The sequence below is a fragment of the Aquila chrysaetos genome, chromosome 15, assembly GCF_900496995.4.
Source record: "Aquila chrysaetos chrysaetos chromosome 15, bAquChr1.4, whole genome shotgun sequence".
NCBI classification, from domain to species: Eukaryota; Metazoa; Chordata; class Aves; order Accipitriformes; family Accipitridae; genus Aquila; species Aquila chrysaetos.
This window is the reverse complement of record NC_044018.1, coordinates 572,562-600,262: the sequence shown is the minus strand read 5'-3', so window position 1 is coordinate 600,262 and position 27,701 is coordinate 572,562. Positions and strand designations below refer to the sequence as shown.

Genomic DNA, 27,701 nt, shown 5'->3' with positions numbered 1-27,701 from the left:
GGGAGTGTCTTCCAAGTCAGCACCAGAGACTGATTAAATCTGTGCCCCATTGTCACTTCTTTTGATCTTCACCCCTCACCCGCCCCAAAATCTCCTATAACAGTATATCTTTCTGCTTTTGGCAGGCTGTGTGGAGATCCTCAGTGTATTCCAGCCAGCCCCTGCAGACCGTCTCTGTTTCTGACTGATTGAGATAACAGTAAATCTCACTTATGGACAGCATTTTCTGTAATAACCATCACTTGCTTTCTCTCTTCTGTTCTCCTGTTTGCATCTGCTCTGAGCTGCTGTTGGAGACAAGGTACGGGACTGCTGTTCTGGCCCAGCTGCTGTTCTTACGCTCCTCACAGCCCCAGTCGGGTCAGGGCAGTATAGCCTTCAGGGCCAGAAGAGACCATTAGAGCATCTTCTCTGTCGACTCACACCAGTGTCCAGGCATTTGGACATTTAAGAGGCATTTGGACGATGCCCTTAATAATATCCTTTAACTTTTGGTCAGCCCTGAAGTCATCGGTCAGTTGGGCTAGATGATTGTTGTAGGTCCCTTCCAACTGAAATAGTCTGTTCTGTTCCATTCTATCCCATCCCATCCCATCCCATCCTATCCTATCCTATCCTATAATCATAGAATGGTTTGGGACCTTTCAAGGTCATCTAGTCCAACCCCCTGCCATGGGCAGGGACATCTTCAACTAGATCAGGTTGCTCAGAGCCCCGTCCAACCTGACCTTGAATGGTTCCAGGGCTGGGGCATCGACCACCTCTCTGGGCAACCTGGGCCAGTGTCTCACCACCCTCAGCGTAAACAATTTCTTCCTTATATCTAGTTTGAATCTGCCCTCTTTTAGTTTAAAACCATTACCCCTGTTCATCCCTGTGCTGATCCTAATACCTTGTTTCTCTAAAGATGTAGCTTTCAGAGAACACCATGATTGAGAAGCCACTCGTTTCACTGACAATCTGTCCCAGTGATTAATTGTGCGGACTCTTTTAAAAAAGAGCCCTACTTCAAATTTGAACGTTCTTCCACTTCTAGTCACTGATATTTTGTATACTTACCTTTGCTCTTTATTGGCCAGCATCTTTTCATGTCTTTCAGCCAAACTTTGAGAGCCTTTAAGCCATGGCTAGCTGGATCCCTGAGATTTTTCATCATATTAAAAATTATTTAATTCACTGATGTCCTCCAACCAAAAAGTCCATCCAAGCAACATAAGGAATATAGCAAACAGAGCTCAGTGGACTTCATTTATCTTACAGTAATATATTTTTCTTTTTTTTACCTACTGTATTTTTGTGGTAGCAAGCCAAATTGGTTAAGTGCTTTTCAAAGAAATAATAGAAAATCCCCACAGTAAAGGATGTGCTGCAGGCAAAGACAGCTGCAGAGTGCAGCAAGTTATACCATATACAGTTAGAAAGCTTATGGAGCTGATGAGTTGTGCTTTATTACTTGGACAGTTGTTTGTTATGTATTTCTTAAGCTTAGCATTCATAACTTATGTTCCACATCATTCAGCAAGCCTGCTTTTCCCCAGTCCCATGAAGCCTCTATTTCAGCTCTGCTTTTCACTAGAAAAATTGAGTAGCCCTACCTGGAACGTCGTTATTTTTATGTATTATGTATTCTGCATTTCCTGCAGAAAACAACTGGCCACAGGATTTATGTGTTTTACTTTTGGTCAGTTGATCTAGGTGGACGGATGGGTGGTTAGCTGCTTGGCTGGTTTGATTTGGTTTCCTTTAAATTCCTGACTCTGAAACTGCAGTTGTCTGCAGCACTCCTGATTTTAAAGGAGAATGAAAGGAGAGAGTCACTTTTCTTGAAGATACTCTGTCCCCAAGATCCTTACTCTTGGCTCACCATCAGTTGACACCTGGGATGTGTGGCCCTTCAGGTCAGTGCTGGAAGAATAAGCTGTTGCCTTCTTTTGCTGTTCTCTGCCACTTCTCAGCATCGTGAATTCCTAAGCAGTTTTGGAAGGAGCCTAAGATCTCAAACCTCCCCCCATGTTGTATCATCTTCTCTTACATCCTTTACTGATTACCCATCCCTGGCCAATACTTTGGTTGTCCAAGCTCATTTTTGTGTTCGTATTTGACAACAGGGCACTGGCATCACAGCTTTCTTTTTACAGACTGCATTTGCCCCCATTTTGCTGGACGTGATTTCATAAAAGCCTCAAGCTGGCATAAGTGCCGATTTTTCCCCTTTTTCCCCCTGCTCCATTCATCCTGCCAGTGCACTGGCTCTTGCCTTTGTGTTAACTCCCACGTTTATGCAGCCACCTCCTGAGCTGGCTCAAGGAACTGCCCTGGCAGAAAACAAGTTATTGTTTTGTCAGTCCAGTCTTAAGCCAATTCAATTTCCTTCGCTGGCTCATCACGTTGCCCCGACACTACTGCCAGCACAGCAGTGGAGGGCAGAGGCTGCGAACATCCCTTTCAGTGCCGGCACACATTTGGGTCAGATCAAAGGGACTGGAGGAGCAATACTTTCTGTATGCGTTTATCACGTTGTCTCAAACATTTCCGCTGACAGCTAAAAATCAGCATCACTTCACCCTCCCTGTCTCCCCTCGGGGTGTTCACGTTCTGTGGCTCCGATCAGTCTGATTCTGTCTCCTTGTCTCAGTGCCTCTCAGTAGAGCCAGGCTGTCCCGAGGATGACGCTTCCTTGTGCGCGTCAAAGCCTCCCCGAGTCAGACCTTTCCATCTGTGTTATCCCTGTGCCAGCTATCACCTGTATCTCCAAAGGAAGAAGTGGGAGAGCTCACGGACTGATGAATCCTCAGTGCTGTATAAGTAGCACAACGTTGTCAGAATAGACCAAACCACCTGGCACAGTATTTTTAAGATAGGGAAATCTGTAATATTACCTTTCCAAAATTCTGCTGCTGTGAAAATCTCTGAACTCTCACTCACATACCCTCCTCGCTTCTGAGCTCTGGGCTTAAGCCAGACTTATTCTTCCCCTTTGCTACCTTTCCTGTTCTTGAGCTGCTGTCCTCTAGTTTGTGTGTTGGCTGTCACTCCGGGACCTTTCTGCACAGGCAGCGCTGGATACCAATGGGACTCGTTTAGGCAGGGGGAGGCTCCACAGGACTCCTGTCAAGGAAGGGTTTTCAGGGTAGGAATCCTTTGCAATGGCTCCACAGAAATTAAAACTACAAAGAAATGAGTTCTCCTTTGTGAAGCAATGTAAAGAATTCTGTAGTATTTTGTAGGTTGTGTTTAATACCCTCTCTGTTAATTCGACAGAGCTGTAGTGATTCATTTGTTCAAACTTTTATATTAAAGCACATGCAGGAGGGCCAGGAGATGTGCTTGAACTCCACTTCCTCTCCATCTGTAAGATATTTCTAAAAGCAAACACAAAAAGTTTTGGGTTGGGTTTTTTTTTTTTAAGTTACAGGTTTTCTTCAAGAAAGTAAGAAATCGTCAATAACTATTCTCTATTAATTAACTATTTTCTAATTCTCTTGGATAAGAAGAGGTAATAGTTCCAGGAGCTAGGAGAGGTATTAGGAGATACCAGATTATGGAAAGGCTAGAAGGGATGAAATGATCTGCATTCCTATAAAAGCAGAAAAAAACACATACAGACAAAATTGCAGAGCAAAGCTGAACAAAAACAGTATCAGATTCAGGAAGTAGGATGGGCAAGTTTGTTCTCCTTCAGCCAAAAAAAAAAAAGAAAATGAATTGGCATGAAGGCGTGCGAGAAGTTCATCAAGCCTAGTGTAGACTCTGTTTTTTCTTCTCTTAAATCAGTTTCCCCACTGTTTTAGCTCACCTTTCACCAGCTGCTTCCTTTGTGCTGTTTAGTTGAATATCTTCAGGTCTTAATCCAGCAGGCCAAACGCAGAGGCATAATAGTGCAATTTATACTCATTGTAGACCCATCTGTGTAAATTGTAGTCATATGTCTATTAAATTCAGTCCAATGTTTCTATGCCACCTCAAACACATCATCTGGCAGACTTTCAGAGTCTTAAAAGAGATAAGGTTGTTAAATTCGGCATTACAAAAAAGACATTAAATCTACGTTTTTAAATAAACATAGTGTATGCAATATAGATTTAGTTCTTTAAATAAGGTAAACATAAATCTGTGAAATTAATGTAAACATAAATCTGTGAAATTAAGCTTAAAGAAATGTAAATTATCTTGTGAAGTGGTAACATGGACTGAAAGTAACTTTTGCTGTGCACTAGGTATGTGTCTTTTTTTCTTTGCTACTGTCTGTGGTGTGATTCTGACCCTGAATTTCACTGTAAGCACATAAATGTACCGTGTTGTGTTATTTATGGCAGCCAGCGTGGTATTTGTGAATCCCACGTGAAACACCACGGATAGTGTTAGGGAGGCTGTGTTGCAACATGAAGCAGGTTGCTCATTTCCACATTAATCCTGGCTGTTTGCAGTTAATAATGGTTTGGTTTATACAACTAATTGAGTTGCTTCCCTTTTAATGGGAGACCGTGATGAGAAATCTCTGTGCAGCAGTAAGACAACAAGCACCTATTGAATAGTTCAGTTGGATGTTGACTTAAAAAGTTGCTCTTTCATTTGGCTTCCTCCTGCTGCTTCTGTGTGGCAAGGCCACTGTGCCACTGAAACCAAGCTGGTAATAGATCTTAACATTGACTGGCTTCAGTTAACACAACCTGAAAATTATCGTTTGTCCCCCTGTGTGTTTATATTAAAAAGACAATTATCTGTGAATAGTAGAAACTGATTCAGCACTCTAGGCACTAACCGGGTTACCAGACTAGGTTAATCATGTTAATGATTAACATGCACAGAGGGGATGATGCTCCTGTTAAATGTGAGAAAGATCCAGGTGCTGCCTCTCACTTCCTAATCTTGGGAATCTGCCCATTTACTGTCTCTACTTCTCCCATTTCAAAATTCAATGTCCCTTTCTTCTGTCACCTCATGGTGCTGTCACTGTTGCTGATGATTACTGGAAATATTTTTTAATACCTCTTTAGCAACATTTCCAAGACAGCTACAGCCTGTCTGCGTGAGGCAATGCGAGGCAGCTGGAGCTGTTTCATCCTCCGCTAGCTGAGATGTGAAGGACCAAGTCTCAAATTACCACGTTTTGTACATTTGGGTGTTGTAAGGTGGTAGGGAGGTCAGGCTGACTTACAAAGTCCTATTTGCATTTAAGTTGATGTTGCTCAGTGAGAGTCTGTTCTTCTCAGGTCAGTGTGGTTCCCCACGCTGTTCCTCCTGGAAATCATCCTGACTTTGACACTTGTCATCCTACATCTCCTGAGGACAAAGGTTTTGTCCTTTGTCATTCAGCTATTTGCCCGTATTTACCTTGAGAAAACCAAAAGGGTTTGCAGAAAAGCTCCTCAGAAACAAATGAAATTTCTTCCTCGTGATACATATTTATGAATTGTTGAAAACAAGTTATTTTAATCATTTAAAACTGGAATATGTGAATCCTGGAGAAAATGCTACTAGGCAGAAAATCTTGAGAGCAGTCCCCGCTTTGGAAGTGGAATGAAAAAGAGAATGATCTAGATTATTTCCTGTGTGACTCTTCTATTTCCCATCACTGTCTCTTTGCGATAATACATCCTTTTCTCTGTCATCCCCCAGTATGAGTAATATCTCGAAGCGGCGGATACTGACAGGGTGTTTTGGCTTTTCCCCGGCAGTGTCCTGGACAGCCCCGGCAGGCTGGACGAGGAGCACAGGCTGATTGCCAGATACGCCGCCCGGCTGGCTGCCGAAGCTGGAAATGCAGTAAGTGAATATTCATCCCTCTTTACCAACCGTGGAATATGGAAGGTGTTTTTCAGAGTCTAATTAGTAGCTTAATGCTAATAGCTGTGTGAAATTGTCATTTTTTGTTTATTCAGCGGATGCGAAAGAGCAGTAAGCTTTCCTCATTTTCAGCAGAAATACTGTGTTCTCAGGCAGCAGGGGAAGAGCAGGGAAATGGGAAACGACAACACAAATTATTAGAAATGAGGTCAGAGGAGACAAGAGAATAAGCAGATTAGTCCTACTTAGTCTACAGAAGAGATAAATACGTAGATACCTGAGGAAAACAAATCATGGAACAAACATTATGGAATGTATTTATTCCGGAGGGAAGGAGACTGAGAGAAAGAAGGGAAGGTATTTTTTATGTTTGCAATCTCTTATAATAGAAGAAACTAAAGGAAACACCCAACCAATTTTAAATTGGTAAAAATAAACACTGCTTTAACAGAAAATTGCTACAGGAGGTCATGGCAATTAAGAATTTACTGAAATTCCATAGCATAATTGCAGTCTAGCTGGATGGGGAGATACCTGTCTTTGCTGTTTTATCCGTACAAAAGGAGAGCAGTGTTTGCAGGAGCAATCTTCCGTGTTACTGAGCGGCAGTGGGTCTCCCTCGAATCACGGCTGCCATTTTACAACATTTCCACCGAGTATGCTGCTCAGAAGCAGCTTGGCTTAGCACATACTCAAAAATCTAGCTACGCTTTCTGTCTGTCGAAGGTGCACATCCTTAGGCCTGCTATAACAGCTTTGAACGGGCTGCACCAATGTCTCTCCCTTATTGCTGCTCTACGCGATCGCTAATTGCAAAACGTATTCTTATCCATATACCGTTTCAGATATAGCCCTTGTCTTCCACAACCTCCGGCGGTAGCAATGACCTCTCCTAAGCATCTTACCACTATGGCAGAGTGTGTGTCTTGCCACACGTTACTGTGGCTAGAGAAGTATCTTAATGTCAGTGTCCTCATTCACCTTTTCATTAAGTGTTTGATGTATAAATACTTCCAAGTCCTTTCCAGCAAGGTAGGCTTATGCCTCCTCATAATTTCCTTCAGTGTGTGTTCAGTCAATAATCTGACTTCATCATATGGATGTGACCAGGTATTTCCCTTTTGTAAAACTTTAATAAAAAAAAATTATGCTTTTTAAACATTTTTAACTGTCAGTTCCCATTATCTCTGTCAAATGGTATCTTTGCATTTCTGAAGTCATTCAGTTCACTAGGACTATGTTCGTGTTGAAATATTAAAGCAATACAGTGCAAACTTTCTGGTTTAGATGAAAAGGGAGGTGATTTCTATGTAATCTTCATATAAAATTAAAGTTTTTGAGACGGTAAGTGCTGAATCAGTTTCACCCTGGAAGATGGTGGAAGAATTCTTACTCATGACCTGACTTTTTCTGGTAGTAACAAAGGAGTATTACAAAAACTAAGGAGTCACAATATTGATTCTGAAAGAACCTGATCGTTTAAAAATCTGTAAATCACCTCAGTCTGTTTCTGTGTACTTTGTAGTTCTGAAAGAGGTCAAAAATGAAGCAACTTATTTGGATGTAAAGAAAGCAGCATTTAGAATTTCCTGAGACTTTTCAAAGACCTGTGACAAATTACTGCTTTCTTTTCATCCAAATAAGTTACAGCATAGGGTAGATGTCAAAGTGCTGCCAGGGATTGAAGTGTGGTAGAGAAAGGATGTAAGAGTAATAATAGTGTGTTTCCATTGCGACCGAAGCTTAGCAGCAAGGCATCTGCTGGGTCCACTGTTTGTTCACAGTCCAGAAATAATAATCAGCTGAAATGGATATATTTTTCATATTCTGAAGGAATCAGAGTTTAAAGTGCTCTGCTTCATGGCAGATTCTAATTATTTCTTGCCAACAGGAGATCCCCCTTCCCTAGCCAGCACTTTGTATGACTAGTGTCCAAGTTGGCCATTGCAACTTGGTGGAGGAACATCCTGCTGAGCTCTGAGACAGTGTGCCGTGTCTGCAGGACTCGCTTCTGAGGATTCGCTGTTTGTGGGAAATGGAATAGCTGAGATTTGTCAGTCGCAGTCATTTTTTTTAATACTCTTCTTCTAGCATTAAAACAGAGAGACAGGAGTAAATTCAAGGCTGGGAAATTCAAAACCAAAAGGAAAAAAAAAAAGGAATAATTTTTTCTTCCTATATGAAATTACAATGGGAAACATCAAATGAAAACCCCAGTATAATAAACACCTCAGAGATCCAGTAGGAGAAGTATGCTCATTGAGCATACGGCAGCCAGGCTACCAACTTTACAGGAATGATACAGTAGGATGTGCAGGCAAGGGAATGTTACTGTACATGAAGGAAATACACAGTGTAACAGCATAAAAATATCACAGAAAAAGAGAAGAGCTGCAGAATCCTTGTGGGTTGAAATTCCAAATTCTTAATAATGGAAAAGAAATACTGACCTCCTGATTAGATGGTGGTAGAGATCAGGAAATGTTAAGTGAGATAAGACAAGCTGCAAATTTAGGCCAGGTAAGTAACAGCGGGAGATTTCAGCTACCCACATAGAGGCTAAATGAATGCCTTTTTGGAGGGAGATGCAAAAGCAGTTTGGAACGCAATAAATGATACTTTTTTGAACAACTAGTTTTAGAATCCACAAAAAGATGCGCTCCTGGATTGGGTCCTGAGTGGTGCATCGGGATAAGTTCAAGTGGTGTTAACTGTGCTAGCTGATCTGTAGTAGTAACAATCACATGCTTAGCTTTAACAGCAGGAGAAAGCTCGCCAAGTAAATCCAGTATGCAGATACTCAGTTTCAAGAAAGGGAACTATGTAAAAATGAAACTATTAAGAAAAAACCCTAAAAGGATCAGTCAAAAAAGCAGGAAGCCTGTAAGCTGCCTGGAGACTGTTAAAAATCCTGTATTAGAAGCTCAGCAAATCTATGTGTCAAAATTCAAAAAGAAAACAAAACCATACAAAAAACTCTTTTCATGGGTCAATCAGAAAGCTAAGGAGGATGTTCCAAGGAGAGGATGGCATTCAAGAAATGGAGAGCTTGCCCAAATGGAAAGAAAAAGAAAGCCTATATACATGGCTGGTTAAATGTTAACAGGAAATTTGGAGATGGGAGGAGAATTTGAAGAACACTTCACAAGGGATGCTGAAGTCTATGGTAAAAAGATTTTCAATACCATCAAAAGTAGGAACCTAACTAGGGAACGAATAAGACTTTTTGGTGACCAAGGTGTACAAAAGAGTAGCCAGGAATGAAAAGACCATAGCAAAGAAGCCTACTGAGTGGTTTGCATCAGTCTTTACTGCTGAAGGTGCATCATGCAATGTATTCTTTATAGCAGATAAGTTGGAGGACTCAGATCAGTTCAAAATAAATATAAAGGAGCTTTTAAAACGGGTAACACATAGCGTGGTAAAGTCACTGGATCTGCATGGCGTTAACTTGAGAGTCCTTGACGGGCTGGAGAAATGAGCTGACAATTATAATGCAGTTCAACATAGCCCAATGCCGATCCTGCATCTGGGCCAGGGTAAACACAGTGCAGCAGTGCCGGCTGAGTGCCCTGGGGCCAGAAGGCAGCTTTACAGAAGAGGACCTGGATGTCCTGGTGGAAAGCAGGAGTCAGGAGTGTGCCCTTGCAGCAAAGCAGCCCACCACTGGCAAGAGTGCAGCCAGGAGAGTGAGGGTCACTGGCTGAGGGAAGTGACTTTCCTCCTCTATTCGGAGGTGGTAAGGCCGTATCAGCAGTATTGCGTCTGGTTTGGGTCTCCACAGTGCGAGACAGACATGGACATATTGGAGCAAGCCCAGCAGACACCACTAAGATGGTTGGTGGCTGTAGGACACGACATGCGAGGAGAGGCTGAGAGAGCTGGGTATGGTGAGGATGGAGAAGAGAAAGCAAAGGAGGATCTCACTGCTGTCTGCAGCTGCCTGATGAGCCAGATGCATGGGGACCTATTCAGCCAGCCAAGGTCAACCCACCACAGAGGTGCACAGTGAAAGGACAAAAAGCAACAGAAACAGACAGAAGTGGTGAAAAGAGAAATTCCAACTGTATGTTAAGAAAAACTTTTTCACCATGATAATGGTCAAATATTGTTGTCCAAGAGGTTGTCCAGAGAAGAACTGGAATCTTCCTCGTTGGAGACATTCAGAGCTCAACTAGGCAAGCTCTTGAGCAACCTGCTGTGAATTGGCCCTGCTCTGAGTGGTGCATGGACTAGAAACCTCCAGAGGTTCCTTCCCACCTACATTTTTCTATGAATCTGGACCTTAATGAGAAGTAGACAATAGAAACAAACCACCATAAAGGAGTTACGGAATATTTGTCAGTGGAGATTTTAAAACCAAGGTAGACAAGTATCTTCTGGGAATACTTGAGAGAGGTTGATGTGAACAAAATTATTTCTTGATATCCTCTGCAGCCCTACCTCTCAGATATAATGTGCTTTATTTTTTAACGTGCTCTAACTGCTAGAAATTAAGAGGATCCCAGATACTGACTGTTCATACTACAATAGCCTAATGCAAAGTTTCTTACTGTCTTCTTTGAAGTAGTTGGCAGTGGTCACTGCTGGAAATTGTACATTGGGCTATGTGGCAATGGATCTGACTCAGGCCATCAGTTTCTGCTTTTTCTCAAATTAGATAAAATGTTAGAACTGCCTTCTGCAGGCTTGTTACTATAATAAATGTCACTTGCCATATGAATGCAAATACATTCCATTAACATTTTTAGGGGAAATGCCTTTGCTTGAAGTCTTACTGGGACGAAGTAATTTTAGGCAGATCTCAGAGTTAATTCTTGAAATCCAAGTCTGTTTCTTAAAAGAAGAAAAATAGATGGGGAGGGAGGAGAAGAAAGGAGAATGCATCATTTGTCACTTGATACATGTGAGTTGCTCAGTAGTGCAGGAGAGGCTGATGGCATGCAACCAGTGCAATTACGCACTGCTAGACAGCAGCTTAGTCTGTGTTCTCTCAAACAAGCTCTGACTGGGCTACTCTTGTTTTCTTCAAGCCAGTCTTCGGAAGACAAAATCCCTTTTATTGAATTTAAGTTGCTCAGGGCTATGCTTGGCCAGCCAGTTTGGTCACAGCAGAGTGCTGTGCATTAAAATAACTGTTGGCTGGCTCTGCTAGACCGGTTAGCTAGAAAGCAGAAGACAGAAAAGCAGAAGGTGACTAGATGATAAAGTGAAGAAATTAATGGAAAGCAAGCCAAACTTCATTTAAGTCACAACTTTCAAGATCACAGCTTCATCTGTGTGTCTCCCTCTGCTGATCTGTTGGAATTATCAATCTGAGGTGAGAAATAATCTGGTATTTCCTATCAAGCATCATCTTTTTGATAAAAGCAGGGACTGAAAATGATGTCCTGTGTCCCCAGCCCCCTTGCCTATCTTCCCTTACAAAATGCCTTCCACATACATATCAGATCCCACCTCAATACTGCCCTCTTACTTGACTATAGGTAATCCTGCATATAAGGTGACTGCATACTTTTAAGAGAAGGGGTGATTAGGTGTATTTCAGGTGAATATATGTATATACAGCCATATCTATAAAGCAGCCCTAGGCCCTCTGTTATCAGTGTCCTATACAACACCTCCCTTTCTCCAAGCCAATACCTCCTTCATCTCCTCTCCCACCTGCTCTACCTCAGCTCTTTTTTTTTTTCCCCCGTTTTCTGCTGTTAGCACACTCCCAGATCCTCCCCCATTTCTGCTGATACATCTGGGCAGGTTGATTCATACAAGCACAGGGCAGTATCTGGTCTGTGAGCCAAGTGGGCCTGCTGCTTCCCGATGGACTTCTGATGGAGAGTGTCCCACCATGGCAGGCAGCAGCCTGTGGCACTCGGCAGGGGCAGAGGTCCACGGGGACCCTGCACTCTTGGCAGGACTCTGCTGACCTGTGCAGCCTTGCTGCTAGGAAAAGCACGAGCACCCAATAAATATGAGATAATACTCAATTATGGATGAGTGGATAATTAGGTTGAGTTATGTGGATGAGTTACAATAATTAGGTTCTTGCCCACGTTGCTCTTTTTTGAAAACAGTGTGTGGTTGCTCTTCTTCCCTCAACATTAAGCACTGCTAAAAGCCTATTGTGATGTCATCTCGTTAAAGCTACCTACAACCTAAATAATATTTGTAATATTACCTTCATGTAACTTTTCTTTTAGGCTTTAGGCATTATTTAATAAATAGTTTTTTAAATAAAGAGAGAAGAAGTAAACCAGATTTCCTGTTGTACATGTTTGCAGGATAAATCTGCAGCTTGGTTCTTGGATCATTTCTTCTTCTTCTGGATACACCAGTTATATGAACCATTTTTGTTATTTGTTTCCTTTTCTTCTTTGTCTGTTGATCATAAAGAACACTGTGATACCACAGTGATGGGCAGGAGAAGTACTGGTTCAGACTTTCCATCACACCATGAGGTCCTTGCACCAAGGAACCTGGAATCTGATGCCCATGAGACACAAGCTTTACTGTTCTTTGGCAGTTTCTTCCAAATCAGGGTGGTGGAGGAGTGCAGTGGCTTGCCAAACTGGCTTTTTGGGGCTTGATTAAACACTGTCATTAAATCCTCTTCTGTCACCCACAAAAGGTATACTGTAGGTGAGGTCTGAATGCTCCTTATTACAGATACCAGTCTGCCAGGGAGTTGGACTCGATGATCCTTACGGGTCCCTTCCAACTTGAGACATTCTATGATTCTATGACTTGAAGTTCCAGCATGTCTCTCTCTCAAGTTTAGTGGCCTATTAATAGGAAAACTAAATTACAGTGCTAGAAGGTTTTACTGTTCCTATGTGATATTAAGGATTTTCAGTAGATTTTATGATCATCACCTTAGGAATTTTCTTGCTGAGAGAAAATGGGGCTTGCCATTTGGATGATCTTCTCAGAACTGTTGAGGCTTCAGCATTCCTGCTGAGCACCAGGAAAGCAGAAGAGAATGGTAGTCATACCTTCAGCTGTGTTGGAGAGTTTGCTTAGCTTTTAAACTTATTAACATTTTAACTTTTAAAATATTAGTCTTCAGCTCGAAAAGCTTCGGCTTTGGTCTTGCTGCTGTTTGGTATAAAATAAGAGACCTATGTTACAATTCACGGTCAAAAAGTCTTTTTTTCTTTTCAAGCTCAACCATACTTCAAAATCCTTTTCCCTGGATAAACTCTATAGGTTGTTTCTGCAGGGATCTGTAATGTTTGGGGGTTTGGGCATACTACATTACTGTCAGAAAATTGGGAGCTGCATCCCATAGGGCCAGGTAAGGATCTCCACATTGCTTCTATGCCATAATAGTTAGGACTATTCTCTTCCTGAGATACTTACTCCTTACTGTGAAGGAAAGCTATGGAGGACAAAATAATGTAAACTCTGTTCATTTTCTCATGCACAAGCAAAAATGGGGTTTGGGGTTTTTTTTGTAGTGGTTTTGAAGGTGTTACGTCTTATGCTGTTGACTCCCACCAGGTCTTTTGTGCTCTGTTGTAGTAGAAAGCCTTTGCAAGAGTTGAGTAGAAAGGGGATATGTCCCTGGTGTTCAGTGCTGCTGAGCAGGTAGGGAGCTGAACCTGCTAGGCTCTTTAAAGAAAGGAATTACAGTAATAAATCTTGGAAGGCACAAGTCGTTCATACCTGTCCAGTATGGTGGAGTGCAAACATAAGAGTGCTGAACAGTAAACAAATGGTTTGGGTTGGGTTCTTTTTTTAAGTGCAGAGGTTTTAAGAGCCACATGTAACTTCACAGAGAGGACAGGTACCTGTCATCAAAGTAAATAGTAGCATGCAAATGCTCTAATGAATTCTTTCTCCCTGGATTTACAAGAAGAATAGCATTTGCCATCGCAATCCTATACCATACACCCAAAACTCTTCCAAAGGCGATGACAGTAAGAATTTGGTGTTAATAAAATGATGGGCAGAAATGAGAGCAGCGACTTCAGTTAGGTTTCATTCCATGTGTTCCAGAGGAGTTCACTCACTAAAGAAATACAGGCTGTCCTACCAATGTCCAACCTGAAGCCCAGAACAGTATTCACACATTTGAATGATACCTCATACTTTATAATTATCTCCTAATAGTCATATTTAGAAGATGCGTTTGAAATACTCGCATCCACAAGAGGTAGTGCAATATCCATATGAATTTAATTTGAAACCCTTAGATCAACAAGAGGTCCCACACCTTGTCCACCAGCTTCTCAGTCATTCTTCAGAATACTTTTACCCTGAGTAATACTTCCTCTCACCCATGAAATCTGATGTTTTCAGAGGAGTAAGGGCATCCTGAGATGGCTGCAAAAAAATGAACCAGGGTTCATTAAACTGTCTACTCCACAAAAGAGCCTGCAATGATCTAGGCTTGAGAAAGGTAGCGACAAATTTTTTCAAATCCAGGTGTACATTGTAAACCCTTTCATTATGTCGTTGTATTTTTATGCAGGCTCCAGCAAGATACTTGCCTGTCACAGAGAAAATAGTTACATCTCATGGCTAGGTTGTAAAGGAACTTGGGCGATTATTGATCAACGATCAATCAAGGAAAGATTAAGGCTAGTGATCCTGTGAGCAAAGTAACTGATAAGAAATTTTCAGTTACTTAAATGACTTCCTATTTTTGAGAAGGAGTCAATAGAGATGCCTACCATGCTGGATGCTTGGAACTCAGGTGTGCTTTTGTGGGCAGAATGTCAGATTTTCTCCAAATGCTGCACAATTGTGCTGTATTAAGACTACCGGGCTCTTGTAGTTGGAGGAAAAAACAGTTTGAAATAAAAGTAATGCTTGAGCTACTAGAAAAGCCACCTGAAAATGCAACATAAACACAAAGACTTCTTCTCATCAACAAAAGAACTGAAAAAGAAAAAAATCTGAGTTCTTGGTTAATCTTACTCCTTTGTTACTGAGAATGTGATGGTCACTTACTTCGTTAGTTTCTATGAAACACTGTGCTTTTTCTCACAGGTCTTTAGAAGTTTATAAAGCAATATGAATGAAGACTGGTAACAAGAATGATTAAAAAAAAAAGGAAGAGTGATAGAGAAAACCTAATCAAAGAGCTTGAGAAGTCATGGGAGCAGAAAGGTGTCTTGGAGTCAGATTTTTGGGGCTTTAAAGGGTAAAGGAAAAAATTCCTTCAATCAAAACAGAAGAGATGGGAAGTTGTTGATTCAAATAACTATGTATCTAGTTCACAAGGCTGAAAATAGTGAAGATCTCTAATATCTTCTGATTTTATAGAAATATGAGTTACAGGACATTCTGAGGGTATTTTAGAGGAAAGATTACTTTTTTTAAAAGAGAGGAGGAGGAGGAGGATGGGGCGGGGTGTGAAATGTTCTGAGACATTCCTGTTTACCATACCGCAGGAAACAATGCTCAGGGAAAGTTTCAGCTATGGAACCAGAAGGTGACATGTTTCCACACTAGATGTAAATAGAGAGAAGAAAGCTACCTAGCTTTGTTTATTGATTAGAGGAAGGTTTTCCCTTACGTTCTTTGAAAGGGAACAGGGACCAGTGAGGAATCGGCAGAGGCTGGAAATGGCCAAACAAATGACATTGCTCTCTGCAGCATGAAAATTGAAGTTGGCCGTCACTTTCAAGTATTTGGTCATATACCTTATCTCTCTGCAAGTAATAGATCGGTATAAATGTAAACACCCTACATGCAGCCTGCACCCGCATTATCAAAGCTGGAGTGCCCTGACAGTTTAGTGGCTTCCCTGGTTCTGAATCATGACAGGCCAGCTAGGACCTACGTCCAGGCATTTTCCACTGTAGGTCCATCCGCTCAGCTGTGCATAAACCATTCTTGGGCAGATGCTTATCCAAATTATTTTTTTAAAACCTCAGTGGATGTAGTCCACTCCAGATGGAGTCCATTGAGGAGATTTGTTCTGATGTGTCAGTTCATCTACCAATAAAAAATTTTCCCTGAATCCTAACATAATGCTTCCTTCCTCAGTTTGAGCCCATGACTCATTCTCCTGTCTCAGGGGATATGGAGAGCAATGTATTACTTGCCTCTTTGCAACAAGTGTTGTATATTTGTAGTTTCTTATGTTGTCTCCTCTCATTTTATTCTCTTCATTTTTTCAGTCTTTCCTCATTGTCATGATTTACAGACCTCTGATCATTCTTCTTCACTTTCTTTTTCCAGTTGACCCTTAGTTTTTTAAAATTGCAATGCTCAGGCTGGAAACAGTAGTTCACCTGAGTTAGAGCAGGAGTAAGTCCTGCATTGTAGTACATAGCATGCCCTGCTTCAAACAACCTGTTCCTGGACTCCACAACAGCATGAGGTTATTGACCCCTGTTTGGGTTGTGAACTAAACTAATTTGCAAATCCATTTTTGCAGAACTGCTGCCTCGTCCGTTGGGTGTTCATGTAGTTGACATGTCGAAAGTAAATATGAGAGTTTGCACTTGTCTTAATAGAATGCAACCTGTTCTTTCAAACCATTTCTCCAATTTCTCAAACAATTTTGTATTTTAGTATATTTTATATTTTTTCTTGTCCTATAAAGCAGTAGGAGCTCGCCACAGTGTGACACAATCTGCAGATGTAGGAAATAAATGCTTTATTCCATCATCCATGATACTAATGAAAATATTAAATGGTACTAAATCTAAGAGAAAAGCTGTAAAACCCCACAAGAGGATGTCAAAAGCATTGCTGAGGTCAAAGTGTATTGTGTTAATAGTTTCTCTCCTATATGTAGAATTTGATTTTTTGCTATGGAAGAAAAGTGCTTTGCTTTGGCATGATTTGTTCTTAAAAACACCTATTACTTAGCCTGTCTTCTAAGTATTTACAAGTGTTCTTATTTCGTGTTTTTTCCCCAAGAGCTAAGGTTAAGCTGACTGGTCGATAGTTGTTAGTTCCTTCTTACATTGTTTCTAGGTGTAAGCTTTATGGATAGCCACTTCTAGCGTCTGGAGTGTCACCTTATAAAACTTAGTGCTTTCAGAGATGAACACAAAAGCTCTGAGATTGCCTCAGGTTTATTTAAGTATCAAGATCTAAGTACTCTGATGAATTTCCTCCTGCCCTGGCTACTTGAAACATCTGTCTATGTTGTCTTCGGTCTGTTTCCTCTTTTCTAATCTGAGTTTTTACCCAAAGGCTGTAAATTCCATGTCCAGGGGAGTTAATATTTTTTAATATTAGACCACCATTGGATTTTTTTTTAATAAAACCTAACCCAGAGAGCATGAACCAGAATCCCAGGGCTGCCTCCTGACCACCACTGCATCTGGCACTGCTGCCTGCGGCTGGGCTTTGGTGGGAAGGATGGAGCCTGCTGCCTCACAGGATGCCTGTTTGTTGGGGAATGTGGCAGAGAAGCTGTGTCTTAGTACCCATTCAAGGTCAGATATATCTAGAACTGGTGTCAGATATTTCCTGGACAAGTGCAGTAGCAATTAGACACGTACCTCTGTTGTATTTTCAGCAGGCTCAATGCTGTCTCAGGTGACTCTTTGAGGCACTTTTGAATACCCAAGAGTTTAGACACCTCTCCTCCTGAGTCCACATTGTAGTATAGATTAGGTGAGTGATAAGTGCTATTTCTCAATAGCTGAGTGTAAGATAGACACTTAGGCTTTGTGTATAGCAGTCATTAAAAACTGCTGGTGCCCACATCTATAATACTGAGTGTTCTCACCCTCCAGAACAGTGCAGCTGCATACAAACCACCTGCTGCAGATAGTTCTCAGCTTAGGGTAAATCCCAAACCATGCTGAGAATTGCTTGAGAGCGCTAGTTAGTCTGGGCTAAAAATAAGGCAGGGGCCGTACTAAATATCTAACAATATGAGTGATCAAATTCCAGTGCCTCTGCCTGGTGCTTTTTATTTCACGAGCATAGGCATCCCCTTTGCAAACTTTCAGACTGAGCGTCAGGTGCCCTTTAAGTTTAAGAACTTGGAAGATTTAGATGTTGGTGGAGAATCAGCAGCCTGAATTTTTTTTCTGGGCTTGTTTAGCCTTGAGAAGTCACGTGGGGGTCATTTTCTGTATTAATATATGATTGTGGCAAGTAAAACGATGGAGCCAGACTCTCTTCAGTGGTGCCCTATGAAAGGACAAGAGGCAACGGGCACTAGCTCACTTCCATTTAAACAAAAGAAAAAACTTTCTTATGGTGTAAGTGCTCAAACACTGGAACAGGTCACCCCAACAGGTTGTGGACTCTTCATCCTTGGAGGTATTCAAAACTCAGCTGGACAATGTCCTGAGCAACCCGCTGTAGTTGACATCGCTTTGAGCAGGGGATTTGGATTAGACCATCTCAAAAGGTCCTTTCCAACCCCGACGACTCTGTGATTCTGAGTTGTTAAAAAATCAAATAGACTCTTGGAAGCAATAGAACATTGAATTGTCATGTAAAATAGCCACTGTACAGTTTCCAAAAGACCTCTTGACTAGCAATGTTTGAAAGTGAGCAGCATGAGGGATGTGTCTCCTCTAAATAAGTTCTCTGCTGTGTTGTCTTTGCTCCTGAGGACTCGAGTACTTTAGGTCATGAGGGTGATTTCAGGCTTTGGACAGGATTTCTGAAGAAAGGAATTAAGGACAAGGTTGTGGTTTTATAGGCTCGGTCCTACTTTGCAGCAGAACAAGGGTTCATGTGCTTCGGATGGAGCCCCAGAGTGCACTTGTCCTCATAGCTGATTGTACCAGGATGCAGGGAGAGACCATGGGACCTGGACTTTGTGACGCACTGTTTTGGGGGACCAGTAGGTCCTATCAGAGTTATGTACACCAAGACTGTTCAGGTCACCCCAAGATGGAAAGAGTGGTGGCAGTGCTGCTGCCTACGCTGTGCACCGACCTCAACCGTCAAGATGAGATGAGAGATGAGAGCTGGGGTTTTGCCCTGGCTGTATCGGCAGATCCATCCCACTCCTCGCCCACACCAGCCCTGTTCCTTGGTGTGAGAGCAGAGCTCACCCTGCACCGTCAGCTCCTCCCCGCTGCTTGGGAGAAGGTGGTTTTTTTCTGACCCTGCTGCAATGAACAGTGTTTCTGCACTTCAGTTTCTGGGTTGATTTATTTTTATTTTTCACACTGTTCATTTTAACTCGCAAGCTGTTTTGTTTCTTCTTGCCTGGAACCTGCCTTACCAAGAAGTTTCTACACAGGCAGTTTCCACATCATTAGGAGACTCCCAAAGTGGCCATCAGATCACCCAGGAGGACACAGAAGATGCACTTGTAGGCTTGTCATTCAAGCAAGACTCATTTGCCACATGCAGACCCACCCACTGTGAGGGTTTTGCCCAAAGAAGAGAAGTTCTATCCACATGTCAAGCCTGACTCCAGTCAGGGTTGGCTCTAGATAGCCACAGCGAAACGAAGCTGAAAGCCCAGTGGTGTCCGTCCCCTTCGTCCTGGATCTATCACTCTCCACCCTGTCTCCAGGAGCACTGGTGGATACCAAGCTCTTCCCTCCAACTTCTGTTTTTCTACCCAAGTAGTTTCAGAAAATGGTTGTGAAAGTGTCTTCTCAAACCAGGATCCCAATCTGAGGTCCTTCTGAAAATGTTGTCGTAAAAATCTGTGCAATCTTGAGATCAGATGAAAAAAAGACAAAAGCAGAGCACAGACGGGATACCTGCAGGGTGGGTGCCGAGAGGACAGAGCCAGGCTTTTCCCAGTGGAGCCCAGTGCCAGGACTGGAGGCCATGGGCACAAACAGGAACACAAGAGGTTCCCTCTGAACACTGGGAAACACTGCTTGGTGTGAGGGTGACACAGGCACAGGTTGCCCAGGGAGGTAGTGGGGTCTCCCACCTTGGAGATATTCAGAAGCCGTCTGGACGCAGTCCTGGGCAACCAGCTCTGGGTGGCCCTGCTTCAGCAGATGACCTCCAGTGGTCCCTTCCAACCTCAACCGTTCTGTGATGCTATAATGACCTGGTGTTAGAAGCAGACCCTACATACCATCTTGTGCATCAGGCACTTCTTAGCCAGGGAGACCTGTCCATGTTAAAAGATGTCTCCTCAGCTCTGAGTGGACAACTTCTTGTGTCTGATGGCCAGAAGGATAGCTTTGAGTTGTACTAGACCTCCTAAGCAGGATCTTAGGATTCCACTGGAAAAATGCACTGAATCAGGACAAGACCTTGTAATATTTCTCTCTCTCTTCTTGGTTCATATAGCTGGCTTCTTCACCACCCAGCCCAGCTGCCAGCAGGTTCTCCCAGAACGTACAGATTCTTGTTTAATTGCCTAGTCCTTTTCTCAGTAATGGTGATGGTGAAAAGTACCTAACGCAAGGGTCACAAATCTCACTTCAGCTGATGCTTTTGAGTAGTTGAGAAGAATTAGATTTTCCAGAGGCGGTGACCATGCTTAAATTTAATGTCTGTGAATAATCCTGTTCATAAGCTGTAAGTTATTCTAACTTTTCTTCACTAGCTGACGTATGGGAAGATCACTGTTTCGCTAGAAGACTTTATGATAAAAGGTAAACATGCATCTCTTCCCAGGAAAGCCTGTCGGTGCTTTAAGAACAGATAGGCATGGTGTATTTTTTTCTGAAGGTCCTTAAAAAAAAAAAAGGCAAATAAAATTCTTCAGACAGATAGGACGATAAGCCAGGTCACCCTTTCAGCAGCCACCCACCCTGAGATCAGACCAAGTCAGCCATAAAACCACACCTCAGTGTGCCCCCGTAGTCCATCTCGGCACAGATATTTTCACAGTTTTGCAGCCTGGGGTGTAAGTATCGTACCACGGCATTCAGGAAATATGAGGCTGGATCCAGACTGTGTCATATGTAGTAACAGGTAATGAATATTTTGTCTAATTTTTTCTCTGTTCCTCATCCACCAGCCTCGCCCACCAACAGACCTGTGTTTCAGCTTTGATGCCAATAAACAACAAAGACAGCTGATAGCAGAGCTGGAAAACAAAAACAGGTAAAAAGCAAGCTTTGATCAGTATTGTTTCAGGAACAACATTTGAGGAGAGAAGAGCCTTCAGTCCTTGTGCTTTGTTGTTTTTAACCTTTTGTATTATATTAACCAGATTGTTTTCCTAGATCTTTTGTTGAAAGGTGTAGCTGCCTCTAACCAATTAGCTTAGGGTGGATGCAGCTGCAGTGCCCTTATTCCCCAGGGAGCAGGTTGATCTTCTTCACTGATCTTAAGATCATCTTAACTGGCGCTGAGTGTGAGGAGCTGCATTGCTATCTTGTATTGCTATCTGCAGACCCAGCAAACTTCTCACAGCAGGGTAAGCCGTTCAGGTGGCAGCAGGAAAATAAATCAGCTGCGATGTAGTGGAGTGAGCTGGTTGGAAGGCTGGGGTGGTAAATTCAGCTTGAGAAGAACGAGTGCGTTTTTTCCTTTTGCTGTAAAACAAAACAGTCTGAAGAAACTGGGAGGCCTGAAAGAAATAGGAGATGGGCTGTAGAAGATGGTTTCCTTCTTCTGGATGTGACCTGGCAATGTGCCCTCGGAGCCCAGAAAGCGAACCACATCCTGGGCTGCATCCCAAGCAGCGTGGCCAGCAGGTCGAGGGAGGGGATTCTGCCCCTCTGCTCCGATCGGGTGAGACCCCACCTGGAGTCCTGCGTCCAGCTCTGGGGTCCTCAGCACAGGAGAGACACGGACCTGCTGGAGCGGGTCCAGAGGAGGTCACAGAAATGGTCAGAGGACTGGAACACCTCTGCTGTGAGGACAGGCTGAGAGAGTTGGGGTTGTTCAGCCTGGAGAAGAGAAGGCTCCGGGGAGACCTTATAGCGGCCTTTCAGTACCTAAAGGGGGCTTATAGGAAAGACAGAAAGACTTTTTACCAAAGCCTATAGTGACAGGACAAGGGGCAATGTTTTAAACTGAGAGAGAGGATATTCAGAGTGGACGTAAGGAAGAACTTCTTTTACGCTGAGGGTGGTGAGACACTGGCCCAGGTTGCCCAGAGAGGTGGTCGATGCCCCATCCCTGGAACCATTCAAGGTCAGGTTGGACGGGGCTCTGAGCAACCTGAGCTGGTTGAAGATGTCCCAGCTCATGGCAGGGGGTTGGACTAGATGACCTTGAAAGCTCCCTTCTCGATGATTCTTCTTGGTTCAGAGGGACTGTTAAGAAGAGGTCACTCTGTTTTTATCATAATATTGCATTTTCACCAGCGTGATTCTTCAGCACTCACATTTTGAGTTCATGTTTCTGTGGCTAAGAGAAACTAAGAGGGTACAGCTCTAAAGAGCAAGCTGTTGAGCAGCTGCAAACCCCACGTGTTGTACGGCACGGGCAGCCCGCGGGTTACCTATGGAGCCTCTCCGGGTGCCCGATGATGTGTTCTCCTCATAAGCATGCTCGGGTCTCCCTGTGCTCCAGCTGCGCCTCAGCTGGCGTGTGTGAGCTTGCTGCCTGCACGGCCCCTTGCCAAGGCACCCTCAGCATGCCAGGTAAAGATACTTCTTAAGGTTAGTTTGGAGGAGAACCAGTTCCTGGAGAGCACAGGAACAGCTCAATCCTTGCACCATCTTGGCTTCAGTATGCTACCAAGAGACCTTGCAGGTATTTGAAATTATTCATCGAGATCACAGATAAGGGAGATTTCAGTCAGTGCTGGTATGAAACCTTGCGAGGAGAGCAGCTCAGCAGTTTTAAAAAAGAGCAGGGCGGGGGGGGGGGGAGAATTAGAGATTATAATCTTCACTTTCAGAAGGATTTCATTTCCATTTTAATGAGTGAGTCCTTGGCCATCAGTGCTACCTTCGCTTGCCTCTGGCTACACAGAACACAGTGGCCTTAACTGGGCTGCTGGCTGATCGCCTTCCCTTTGTGAGACCTCACAAGTTTGTCTCTGTTACTATGAGCTGTTACTTTCCTTATTCCTGCTGACCTGCCAGGAGCCCTTGGAAAGGTGAGTGGGAAGCTAACTGGTGCTGGCACAGCTGGAGATGCTGGTGGTGTCATTTCAGAGCCCTTCCTACAGCACGTGCAATGCAGATTATGCTGAAAATGGAACTTTTTTCTTTTTAGAACAGTCTCTAAGCCCATTCTGCATGAAATGTTTTGGAGAGACGTTGCCAGCGTATGGCACATAAGTGATTTCATACTTATTAAGTAATAAATTTTCCTGTGTGTATTACAGCAATTCATAGGACTGTGCTAACTTACCTGTCTTGGGTTTGAGTCTGTGCCAGTCATACATGAACAAAATTGTTGTACTTAGGCTGGATACTGACAGAAAGAATGCTTGAAGGGCTATAACAGTATTCAAGAGCAGTGCAGAGATTGACCTTTTTCCTCTTTAATCTTCCCTATTTCATTTCTATAGAGAGATACTCCAAGAAATTCAGCGTCTCAGGCTGGAACATGAACAAGCCTCTCAACCTACCCCTGAGAAAGCCCAGCAGAACCCAACTTTATTGGCTGAACTCAGGCTTCTACGGTAAGAAATATCTAAAGCTCACATGCATTTGGTACTTGGGCCAGTCAGCCCATGGGGTCTGCTCTGTGGCACAGACAGCACTGCCTGTTATTGGGGAAAGGGTAATGTCAGCATATCTTCAATGACCTTAAAATGTTGTTTTAAACTGCTGAATTCTGAAGACTGACAGCATATTGCAATTTGCCTTTTTTTTAAAGTGGCTTTAGAAGTAAATAAAAATGTCTCTTAAAATGAATTTTATTTGTATAGTTCAGAAAACTGTAAAGAAGAAACTGATAAGAAAAACTAGCAGAAATTACATTAACTGCTTATTATTTATTGTCCAAGGAGTGGAGCTGAAGATAAATGTCAGTTATTTGATTAGTCAGTGAAACTCCAAAACTTCATACCTACAGATAATCAGACATACATCCAAAGTTGGAGAACAGTCTTCAAAGCCTCTTTGATTAAGTTTGCATTTTGAAGTGACAGGGAAAACATGTCAGTATTTATAGAATAAAGTGTTTCATAGTTTGAGTAGTCACAAGGGCATTCTCTGGCTATATTTTATTTCATCTTCTATTACTAGTTAATTCAGAGCTCAACCTTCAAAAATGCCATCTGTAATCTAAAGTAGGTTCTAAAATACAAGCTCTTGGCAGTAGTAGCTCTTTGCAAACTGCATTGTATTTCATTTGTTGGGGTAAACTTTTCCCGCCCGCTTAGGAAATGGCATGGTTGTTGTGCTTCCCAGGAATGTTTAAAGGTTTTCCATGAAGTGCACTGTTCTTGGGATGGAGCTACTACAACTGCAGGCAGTGCCTGCGAGGTATAATCCAGCCCCATATTGCAAAATCTAAGGTTTTCAACTTCTTTCTTTACTTTTTCTTATAGAATTTGCTACATTACAGTACATTTTGGTATCTCACTGATATTTTTCATTCTATTACCTAATGATAATAATAGCTCATAGATTTTCCTAGCTTTATGCTTTACATAGCTATGTATATTTTTCTTAATTTTTAAAAAACTGGAGAGGACGCAGAAAATACCCACAAATGTTATGTAAGAAGTGGAGAAAAAAGGGAATGCAGCACAACTTGATGTGCTGCTTGACCCAGCAGAGAAAGAATCAAGAGCTTAAACTGGAAACCAGCCACATTCAGACCACAAATAAAGCACATGCTTTTTAAAGCAAGGCAATAATCTCAAGAGCAGTGATAGAGTTTTCAGTCCCTAGACATCTTTCCTGAAGATGTTTTTCCAGAAATATAGGTTATTGGGAACAAAACAGAGCTAACCAGGAAGAATTAGATGGCCTGTATTTTGCTAAAGAAAAAAAGCTGAATGATCATTGTAGCCATTTCTGGCCTTCAGATACGTAAACACCACTGGCAAATAGAAGAGTTATGAAAGAAAAAAAAAGGTTGAATTAAGCATGTAAAGCCTGTGAAGCCATCATGATTGTCCAGTCTGGCCTTCTGTGTAACACAGGCTGGGAAATTTCTCCCTGCAGCACTCCTACAGAACCCTTTTTGATGGGGCTACAGCATCCATGCAAGACAAACGTTCAAGCTTTCACATTAGAGATTTTAGTATCCCCTGGTACTGTTAATGTGATCGTCAGTTAATTTCTATGCCGCATCTGTGCTTGGTGGACTAAAAGTGTGCCCATTATTTCTAACCTTCATAAGCCTAGTGCCATTTTCCAAACCTTGTCTTTCCCCATGCTTTTGTCTGCTGGGCTAAAAAGGTCTTATTCAAAATTCCTCTTTGTGTGTGAGTATTTAGAGATTTAGATTCCCTCCCCTCTTAACCTCATCTTCCGTAAGTAGCTTGAACTTCTTCAGTTTCTCCATAAAGCAGGTCTGCCAAATCTCCAGCTATCCCTTTAGCTTGCTGTCGGGCTCTCCCTAAGTCCTGCATCTCTTCTATATATAGGCTGGAGTATACTGGCTGCAGTATCTCATACGTAGTCTCACTGGTGCTATAGATAGAAGTAGCGTTAGCTTTCTTACCACCAAACACCACTCTCATTAATAAATTCAAAGTGCATGTTAATTGTCTTGACTGCATAGCATCACACTGGAAGTTCACAATTAGTGGGTTATCCGTGATGTGAAAGTACTTCACAAAGTCACAGCTAACAAGGAGATGTTCCCCGAGCCTGTGAGCAGCGTGTGATGACCTTGCCTTTGAGTATATGTAAGCACGTTACCAAATGATCTCAGCTGCTGTGTAGAATTTAGGCTGTGAAAGCATGAGAAGGATAATCCATGGAAAATCAACGTGTCCCAGGTTTAAAAACCTGCAGACAACGCAGCCTGTAGAGATGAGTCATCTCTACCACGCTGCTGGCAAATGTAACCTTGGAAGAAGCACGGCTGGATCCGTCGTCCTTACAGATCCCTGCCCTGGAATGCAGATGTGCTCAGCTGCTTCTGCTCCCAACTCCGCAGGGTGCTCACTGATACACGGGTGCCAAGGACCCGTTTGGCCCAGGCATATGGCTCAAACTGCATCTCTCCATTTGTCCCTAGAGGCTGTCCTGTCTTGTTTTTGTAAACATTTAACACCCCTTGTCATTGACAAACAGTACCTCCTGTTTCTTCACTGGAGGTCGTTGAAAGGGAAATTGAATAACATCAACGAAAATCAGACATACACATTGATGTTGCTTCTTCATTAACAACTGCATTTGGAGACCTATACTTATTTAATATGTTGATTTTTACATTATTTGTAGTTGTTAACCAGAATGTTACATTACATAACTATAGAATAAAAGCCACAGACTTTGAACTGACCTAGAGAGAGAAAAAAGACCGTATAGACAGATAAAGCTATGTCTGTGGTGTTTTTTTAACACATTCTAGGTGACCAGGCATGTGTAATCTTGCTCTTTATCGCCTTATTTTTGTGATATATGTCAGCATTTAATAACCACATTCTTCAAAATACAAAAAGATGTTGAAAGAAATACCAAGGATAGTTAATACTTCACAGTCTTCTGTCCTTTTAAGAACCAGTATAGAAACAAGTTTGTTCTGTTATGTAGTCTTAGCAGTTTTCTGGTTGGGGTGTATGCTTATGATATGCCATTTTCACCATCACCATAATGAAAGCAAGCCATACTCAGCAGATTTATTCAGTCTAAATAAATGGCCTGTTTCTTTTCCAGACTCTGATGTCCAATTGTTTTTTCTAAAATTAGTTGGTTATTAAAATTCCCAGAATGATTTATCCATAGTATATCACGTGAGAACACAGATATAATCTAAGACATTTACAAATTCAGTCTATAATATGTGGTGCCTTTAAGTTTGGATTCAGACATTATGATGTCCACAAAAATAACTGTAGATTAATAAATAAGGCTTTCTAATCTCTTTTTTTCTTACAGTTATTTATCATTACCTATGATTGGGATTTGTGGAGCCCAGCATTTCTTAAATCATATAAGATACTGAACTTCTGACACGTTGACATTCAACTTTGAATTTTTCCTTATATTAGTCACTTCTTTATTTTTTTAAATATAAAATAAAACCAAACTCATATTTCTTTAAATATCTCACAGATACGCATCTGTTGAAATACAGTGGTTTTCTGATGCCAAGGAAAGTGAAGGTCACTTATCTCCTCTTCTTGTTACCTGGGTTCTGGTACAGCAAATATGTCAAAGATTATACGTCACATTGGTGGACAGAAATAGCTCTGCCAAGTTTCCATCCAGACAGGTGATAGCTTTTCCTTTCCAAACATCTGCAGCCTTTTCTCTTCTTTTTTTTTTTCTCTGTCTTTCCTCCCATAGTTCATTCTTGCTTGTCCGAAAGCTCTGCAGGATGCCTGGGTCTGACGTTAAGAGAGTTCTTAAAAGGAAGAAAAAAGCGGGCTTTTTTTCTCAAAATGCAGTGCTTTTGAAAAGGGCTTCCTACTACCAAGGTGCTGAGTGCAGATTTGTGGATTTTAAGTGAAAAGCTTGGTTGTTATATATACATTTCATGGTCATTGTACTGTGCTTTGCTCTATTTTTTTAAATTGGAAGCAGGGAGGAGTGATGAAAATCAAAGACACATTTATACGGGTGAATTTCCTGAAGTGGTTTTGAAATACCCAACGTTTATTTTCTGACTCTTTCTTTCATGTAACTTGAACAGGCAGAGAAAGGATGAATTGGAACAGAGGATGTCTGCACTTCAAGAAAGCAGAAGAGAACTGATGGTGCAGCTTGAAGGGCTAATGAAACTGCTCAAAGTAAGCCATCTCCTGTCAGAAATGCAGTGCATCCTTCTCTTCCCCAGGTCTGGAATGCACTACTGCTGCTCTGAGATTCCTGCTTTTCTGTCATGCCATTATAAATACTTCATGAGGAATAGAAGGAATTTGCAAAATGTCATTTCCATACTGGCTCTGTGTGGAGGTGCAGATGGTTAATGGGTTTTCAGGTTCATATGCTGCTGCTTCGATTAAAATATCAAGAACCGGTAAGATT

The 27,701-nt window shown here is 42.2% G+C and overlaps 1 protein-coding gene across 10 annotated transcripts in view; it reads left to right on the top strand.

The window, feature by feature from the left end:
* The window catches only part of DTNB (dystrobrevin beta), a 214,767-nt gene that overhangs the window by 121,923 nt on the left and 65,143 nt on the right, over nt 1-27,701 (top strand). For 8 of the 10 annotated variants that reach the window (XM_030037505.2, XM_030037503.1, XM_030037509.1 and 5 more), the window contains 4 exons: nt 5,679-5,766; nt 20,660-20,745; nt 23,114-23,227; nt 27,367-27,463. In XM_030037505.2, the coding sequence (XP_029893365.1) occupies nt 5,679-5,766; nt 20,660-20,745; nt 23,114-23,227; nt 27,367-27,463 (385 nt within the window). Of the gene's footprint in view, nt 1-5,678; nt 5,767-20,659; nt 20,746-23,113; nt 23,228-27,366; nt 27,464-27,701 lie in introns of those variants that run through there. The other 2 variants (XM_030037513.2, XM_030037512.2) reach the window with 2 other exon arrangements.